The sequence below is a fragment of the Fukomys damarensis genome, unplaced genomic scaffold, assembly GCF_012274545.1.
Source record: "Fukomys damarensis isolate Sample0158 unplaced genomic scaffold, DMR_v1.0_HiC HiC_scaffold_19, whole genome shotgun sequence".
Lineage (NCBI taxonomy): Eukaryota > Metazoa > Chordata > Mammalia > Rodentia > Bathyergidae > Fukomys > Fukomys damarensis.
The window spans coordinates 24,142,400-24,149,978 of record NW_022900931.1 but is presented as its reverse complement, the minus strand read 5'-3'; the positions used below and the strand labels follow the sequence as shown (position 1 = coordinate 24,149,978).

At 49.8% G+C, this 7,579-nt stretch overlaps 1 protein-coding gene across 3 annotated transcripts; it reads left to right on the top strand.

Annotated features, from left to right (window-relative positions):
- Nucleotides 1-996: 996 nt before the first annotated feature.
- Nucleotides 997-5,715, top strand: LOC104870060 (basic proline-rich protein-like). 3 transcript variants are annotated; one of them, XM_010635442.3, is made up of 6 exons: nucleotides 997-1,082; nucleotides 2,031-2,066; nucleotides 3,008-3,283; nucleotides 3,392-3,922; nucleotides 4,040-4,105; nucleotides 5,544-5,715. In XM_010635442.3, the coding sequence occupies exons 1-5, from the start codon at nucleotides 1,019-1,021 to the stop codon at nucleotides 4,081-4,083; spliced, it is 951 nt and encodes a 316-aa protein (XP_010633744.1). In that variant the 5' UTR covers nucleotides 997-1,018; the 3' UTR covers nucleotides 4,084-4,105; nucleotides 5,544-5,715. The 3 variants fall into 3 exon arrangements, with proteins under 3 accessions (XP_010633744.1, XP_010633743.1, XP_010633742.1); XM_010635441.3 differs by having other exon boundaries at nucleotides 3,452-4,105; nucleotides 5,544-5,708; XM_010635440.3 differs by having other exon boundaries at nucleotides 3,392-4,105; nucleotides 5,544-5,708.
- The last annotated feature ends 1,864 nt before the right edge of the window (nucleotides 5,716-7,579 follow it).

Sequence of the window (7,579 nt, the reverse complement as noted above, 5' to 3'; positions counted from 1 at the left end):
GCCTAGAACATCCTGTGTACTGAAGCCCAATCTAAAGAAAAAGTGTAGCACGCGACTGAAAAACAGAATGTGGGTGCCAGGCATGGAGTCTTTCCCAGGGATAGCATGCTGCCTGCTTCGGGTGCAACATCCTGGCCAATAGATCTTCAGGGATGTTGACACACAAGGTTTCCAAAGGAATTTCCATAAACACACAGCTGCCAAATATTTGGCAAACAGGAAAGAACATAGAATAGTTTCAGACACACAAAACACCGAGGGGCTACTTGGCGGCCTACCTGTCAGGAAGCAGGGGGACTTGTGGTTGTTTTGCTTTAGGAACTGCCCAGCACATGAAAAGAAGAGTGTGTGTGTTAGGAATTTGTTTCCATGACACCAAAGCTTCCCCAGAGAGGTCGAGATGCAGAGGATCCTGAACAATCCTTCTGACTGTGAGCAGGTGGAGTTCAACATTTAGTTACCGCACGTCCATGTGCGGTCTCCTAACCCTGTGCTGAGTAGAGCACACGTGCAGTGTAAATCACCAAGGCTTCAGTTCGACACACACACAGGGAGCCAAGGTCAGAGCTGATGAAATGTCTGGTATAGTAACATCCAGAGCTATGGACCGTGGGGGACAGGATCACTGCTGACACACATGTCCGTGCTTGCACCAAATCCAGAATACAAAAGAACATACAGAGGACAGGACAAAGGCACAGAATCGGCAAACACATGGCCCCTCATACAATCATGAAGCCGCATTTCTCACAGCGATGTTTCAGGTTGGCCAAAGTTCCTTCAATCCTGTTGTCCAAGGAACACAATCCAACTTGTAGAAAGCAATGACAACCTCCTTCCCATCCATCCGGCTGGCTGTGGTCCCAAACAGCAACAAGGGATGCGAGTCATGCTGGTATTTTAGTGATGAGGTCACAGAGCGTTAGCTGAAGGTGCCATTGTTCTGCTCCTCCTTATAAAGGGAGCTGCCCTGGATCCCCAGCACAGACTCGGGAGCAGATCCAGGGCCTCCCGCACAATGCTGGTGGTCCTGCTGACAGCGGCCCTGCTGGCCGTGAGCTCAGCTTGGAGCTCATATGAAGGTAAAAGAGTGGGGCTGAGGCTGTGAGGGGAGTGTGCTTGGGACTCAGGAGACCACACTGCAGAGTCACACAGGGTGGGTCACAAGGGGCAGTCAACAGAAGGACAGACAAAGATGTCGGGGGAGTTCTTATGGCAGGGTTCACATCAGTTCTATCTCCCTTCCACTTCAGGACCTTGCACTTTTGTTGAAGGTACTAGGGGCAGCGCTATCTGTTTTGAGCAGAGAAATGAACAGGTTAGCTTTGCATTTGTGGACTCAGCTCTCTGTGCTGGGAAGGATGGTGGGAAGCTGGGAGGATCCATCGTGGGAGCCCAGCTGTGAGGACATGACCTGAATCCGGGTGGGTGCTGGGAGACTTTCTGCCAAGGGATTTTAGGACACTCGATAGAGAGAAACACACCTAAGAGTCATTTCCAAGACACTGATGTGGATAACAGATTTGAGTACTACTGTACTGACAGCAAAACATCGGGGACCATTTTCCAAGATTTCTCTCCACCACACGGAATACTCAAAGTGCAGGGAGGAGTCGTGCAACTCTGTCCACAACTGCTTCAGGCTGGTTTCCCCTCTGGAGGGAGGACATTGATGTCAGCCAACGATTTAATGAAGGAAGAGGGCAAACCACCAAGAAACGTGATATGGAAATGACTAGAATAATAAACACTAAACAGCAGGGAGGTTTGAGGGATTCTAGGGAGGACAACAGGAGAACTGATACAGTTGTGGGGAGAAGAGGTAGAGAGTCCATGCAGTAACTGCCCTGCCTCCCCTCAGACCTGCTTTCCTTTGCAAGGAGATGATCACGGAGAGTGGATGAGGACTCTAGAGACTGCACTCGGGGAAGTTCAAGTAGGGATTAGGAATGCCTTTTCCTTGAGGGCCACCTGTGAGCCCTGAAAGACTGGCAGTGAAATTGTCCTTTCATCTGTGTTTTATGTCCTAGGGGTCATCTATGAAGACTCTTCCTCCATAGCATCAGGTAAAGCCCTTTCACCCTCAACCAACTTTCTCTTCCTTCTTTTTCTCTGGTATTTTGCCGTCCTGCGGTGTCTTAGGAGGCTGATGTTCATTATGGGGCAGTACTGACCGTCACACTCCCCTCAGACACACAGACAAACCCTCCCCACCTGGCATTCTGAGGTCCGTGGCCTGGTTCGCCGTTCACTAACAGGGAGGATTGGCTCACCGGGGCTCGCGCTGGCCTCACACAGAAGTGACCACGGGCACATGATGTACCGCGACTTTGCTCTTTGGCTCCTCTGTGCAGCTCAGAGTCACCCCCTGGTTTCCTTCTTGCCTCTGTTCCTTCTTAGACTGCTATGGCCACCTGAGAAATGCCCAGAAATACGTGGCTATGCCAGTTGCTTCTGTGATTCTCCACTCAGCTCTGTCCTCATCGGTGATAAAGAAGTGGCCACAACTTTTCAGAGAACCTACCTGAACCATCAGGTTCTGCCTCCACTATCTCGGAGGCTTTGGTCCCGTGGGTCTAGGGCTACTGCTCAGCACCCAGCTCCCATTTCCACACAGCACTTAGGTCTCCCGACTTTTCTCACGGGCGGAAAGTTATTACACCACTGTCTTGCATAGTACAACTGGCAACATACAGGCATTGAAAATCCTTCCCTGTTGCTTCTCCTCCATCTTAGCGACATCCATTGTGAAGTCAATGTGTCCAAGCTGTCTTTCCTGCCAGTGGGGAGAAATTCTTCTCTCAGGGGCCTGTGACTGAGGTTTGGCACACGTGGCCTCTGTTCAGTGTGTGGGTCTGGAGCAGCTGTGTGGGGAAAGGTAGTGGGCGAGGGTAAGGTTGCCGAGAGGCTGGTGTGAGACAAGGAGAGCTGTGCCCAGGTCAGAGAGGTAAAGAGAAGGCCAGTCTTTTACCACTGAGCTCATCTGTTCGTTGCTATGACCACACAGACTTTGAGGACCAAGGCCAGGGCTTTGCTCTGGTCCCTGAGATTCAACGCGATGGTGACGATGAAGATGAAGGCGATGGGGAAGATGAGGCTGATGAAAAACCTGAGAAACCACCCAAGCCACATCCTCGGCCTCCTCCTCCTGGAGCGCATCCAAGACCACCCCAGGAAGGAGGCCAACCAAAGCCTCCTAAACCGCCTCGTCCAGAAAAACCTCAGGAACCAGAAGAAGGAGGCGAGAAACAGAATCGCCAGGCTCGTTCCTTAAATAAGCAAGGTCCACCCCCACCTGGAGGTCCTGCTCCACCTGGAAACCCACAGGGTCCTCCCCCGCCAGGAGGACCCCAGAATCGCCCCCCTCGTTCCGAAGGTCCACCCCCACCAGGAGGTCCTCCACCTCCTCCCCCTCCTCCGCCTGGAAAACCGCCGGGTCCACCCCCACCAGGAGGCCCTCCGAATCGCCCACCTCGTTCCGCAAAGAAGCAAGGTCCACCCCCACCAGGAGGTCCTCCACCTCCTCCCCCTCCTCCGCCTGGAAAACCGCCGGGTCCACCCCCACCAGGAGGCCCTCCGAATCGCCCACCTCGTTCCGCAAAGAAGCAAGGTCCACCCCCACCAGGAGGTCCTCCACCTCCTCCCCCTCCTCCGCCTGGAAAACCGCCGGGTCCACCCCCACCAGGAGGCCCTCCGAATCGCCCACCTCGTTCCGCAAAGAAGCAAGGTCCACCCCCACCAGGAGGTCCTCCACCTCCTCCCCCTCCTCCGCCTGGAAAACCGCCGGGTCCACCCCCACCAGGAGGCCCTCCGAATCGCCCACCTCGTTCCGCAAAGAAGCAAGGTCCACCCCCACCAGGAGGTCCTCCACCTCCTCCCCCTCCTCCGCCTGGAAAACCGCCGGGTCCACCCCCACCAGGAGGCCCTCCGAATCGCCCACCTCGTTCCGCAAAGAAGCAAGGTCCACCCCCACCAGGAGGTCCTCCACCTCCTCCCCCTCCTCCGCCTGGAAAACCGCCGGGTCCACCCCCACCAGGAGGCCCTCCGAAGCCCAGTGGCCCGCCTCCTCCTCCTCCAAACTAACAGGGTCCACCTCCGAGACAAGGTAAGCAGCTCTACTGTCCTCAAGGCTTTTGGAAGTCCCAGGGAGCATCCCCTCTTTCCCACAGGGAAGAACCCCAGAGAGGAGCCCAGGGATTGAGCTCAAAGATCAGCAAGGCATTTCCAGGAGGGATTTAAGCTCTGTCTTCCGCACAGTCCCTAACTCCTGTACTTATTCAAGTGCAGTGTGACAGCCATCCATCTGGCAGGAAGTTCAGGTCATGGGGTCAGTGAAGCCCAACTTCCAGCGTTGCTATTCAGACCTTCTGGGTCAGCTCAGCAGGATTCAGTACTCCCATGGGAGTACTGCTTTTTAGGAACACTGGCCCAGAATTGCCTTTTGACAAACCATTAGTGGCGTTGTCTAGAGGAAGTGGTGCCATGTTCTCCCCTTGGTCCTCTCCCTCCTTCTCAGAGCCCGTGACTTCCCAAGGGCCATTTCCACCTGACCACGCTTAGCTGAGGTCCAGCTCACACCACAGCTGTCAGTGCCAGTGCTTCTGCTGAGTCACATTCATGCCTGTGACTTCTAGGTCACCTTGAGCTGGACATCCTTACCATCAATGGAAGGCATGCCCAAGACATCTTGGGAGCAAAAACCTCATGGCAGAGAAGGGCATGGAGCCAGATGGGGAAAGCGGGTCTTATCACCCAGCCCACACATCATCACTTCCTGCACCCATCCTCCTGGAAACAGTTGTCCCCGTATCACCAAGTCCTCCATTCTGGCCTAGAAAGGACGCCACGAAGGACTTGTGTGGCCCGTCGGGCATAAGCTACTTCTTAGAAATCATCCAAGGCAGCTCACACTTGTAGAGATCTTTCTATTGCCTTTGCCTTTTTGTCCTTTCTCCTGCCCGCTTTCCATCCTCCCCTCTTCCCTTTCCTTTCTATCTCTACATTTCTCTTCCTCCTTTCTTTCATCTCTCCCTCTTTTCATCCTTCCCTTTTTCCTTTCTTCCTGTCTTCCTCTTCTCTTCCTTTCTCCTCCTTTGCCATCAACCTCTCTTGCTTTCTTCTTGACATATTACAAAAATTGTGTACTATTCCATTTTGGATTTCCAGCATAATTTGCATCAACCCAAGCCCATCCGTTTTCACTTTGATCAGTTGAAATTCCATTGCTGGAATTCCATGTTGCAGCGATCCCCTTTGTCCATTTACCTTTGATCACTTTCTGTCGCAACTGAAAGACACACAGCTTAGGAACCATCTTTATTTCTTCATTTTACAAGGAAAAATTTACAGCACATTGTGTTCTAGCTTTTTAACAAGAAGTGACAAGCCGAAATTGGGAAGGAAAGGGGAAGGAGAAGAGCAGAGGGAGAGAAGTCTGGGTCTCACTTCCCTCACTTCAGTGATGCCAGCAAGGGATTGGCTGCATCTTGCCCTGTCTGCCAGGTCTTCCCTGTAACATTCTTGCTTGTTTCTTTGTCTTTCAGAGAATGAATGAGAAGGTGACGTCCTTCAGAAAATCTCCCCATTGGAACAATGCAGTCCTATCTGCATCATCGATGTTCTAATAAAATAATCAGCATGCCATTTCTGACTGCAGTGTTTCTCTCTCTTATTCTGGTGAATTTTGAATTTCACAACCATTGTTAACCACATTAAGGGGCCAACGTTCCTTCACATTTTTGTTTTCCTAGTAATTTATCATAAGCCATCTCTCAGGTGGAAAGATGAAGTGGTTCTTTCACTTTTAGCCATTGTTCTAGTTTTTTCTTGGACTCTGTGTTAAAAGGAAATTAAAAATACATTTTTGGAGTGTCTTTTAATTTATAGTGAAATTTTCAGGAAAAGGAATAGATAGAAGAAGTGATAGAAAGTTGTCCATTCTAAAGTGTTGTCCCCAACATTTGCATTATGTTGGAACCTGGTTTCTTCAGAGCCAGATGTACTGGTGGGACCCTTTTCCCCAGAGCCCATTCCTCTCCTTCCCTCTATCTCAGCATTGCTCAATTTGTCCTTCACTGTGCCCCACCGTCCCTTTTCTACACCTGAATGGATTTCACAGAACAAGCGGCATGATCTCACCTCAGATGTAGTACAGGATTGTTAGGTCTCTGTCTTTTTTATTCTTGTAATCTTTGGATAGTTGTCCTCCTGCTGTAATAGAATTATGGCTACACAATTAGGACAGACAATATTTGGCCGCGATATAGTAGTGCATAAATACTTCATTTATACTTTGTCTACAAGAAGTTCCCCTCACCAATAAAAACACTCATGACTGAACATGAATGAATGAAAAATAAGATTCCAAACAAGTAGAAATCAAAAGAGAGCAATCTCTATATTTCTCTCTAACAAAGAGGACTTGAAGTCTAAAACTATAAGAGGAGAAAAAGCCACCCTGTAATGTTACAGAAATCAATTGACTATAAACATTGTGGTTATGAATTTGTGCAGACCTAGTGTCAGAACCGTTGATTTTAGTACACTCACTTTTCGTTGTACCAGAACTGATAAGCTATGAAACAGCTCATCCTCTGTGGAAAGTTTCCCATCTTCCCTCAGTGGTTGGATCACCCAAAGAAAAAGTCAACACAGAATCATCAGAGTACCACTCTACTGCACATTCAACAGTCTCATCAGACTTTTACAGAACTTCCTCTCCGATAGCGACATAAAAACTCCTTCTTGGCCTCTGTGCATGGAAGCTGTTCCAGCAGAGACTATGGCAGGTCCCATGAATCGTAGTATCAAAAGAGTAACACACAGTAGAGCAAGCCTTTGCCTTTACCCTCCTCTATGTCTTCTTTGTAAAGATGTTCTGTCTCACAAAGGTAGCCGTGCATGCTGCACAGTGTTCCTGGCCAATGTATCAAAATAGTCTGTAACCGAGCTGCACGATGTTCCTACCAGACCTTTGAAGAATGTTCTGTTAACTCCGCCTCTCCTCTGTGCGCATGCCCGCCCTGGTACTTGTTTCAGGAATGTTCTGTAACTCCGCCGTCCTACTTGTGAGCATGCTGGCTCAGCAGGTGGCACTCACCCAACCCCACAGATGTCTGTAGAATGCTGCTTCCATTTTTGTTTGGTGCTCAGAATTTGGAGTGGGCAAAGTTCTCTGAGCCCGCTGGCTATAAAGGTTTTTCTCCATCTCTGAGTAGCTTTCAGATTCTTGAGTCTTCACATTGCTGCAGCTGGAGCACTTGGGCTAAAGCACTGGAGCTGTAGACTTGAGCTAAAGCTCTTGGCTGTAACACTGTGCTGTTCTTTGCCACAGCACTAGGAAATACCAAAAATAGAAGTCTTATTCTGTACCTTCTCCTTTCACAGTGGAATAGAACTAGAAGTCAGCTACAATGGAAACTTTAGAAATGACACAAAACATAAATGCAGAACAACATACTTTTGAATGAACAGTGAGTTGCCAAAGAAATCAAAAGGGGAAATGAAAGGTTTCTCAGTGAAAACACATAATTCCCATATTTATAGGGTGCAGAGAAAGCAGTACTAAAAGAGAAATGTA

Excerpts from the sequence above, each read along its gene's own strand:
- LOC104870060 (XM_010635440.3), top strand. The coding sequence starts at position 1,019 with ATGCTGGTGGTCCTGCTGACAGCGGCCCTGCTGGCCGTGAGCTCAGCT. Across the intron at positions 2,067-3,007 it reads CTCTTCCTCCATAGCATCAG|ACTTTGAGGACCAAGGCCAG; the intron begins GTAAAGCCCTTT and ends ATGACCACACAG. Across the intron at positions 3,284-3,391 it reads TCGTTCCTTAAATAAGCAAG|GAGGTCCTCCACCTCCTCCC; the intron begins GTCCACCCCCAC and ends CACCCCCACCAG.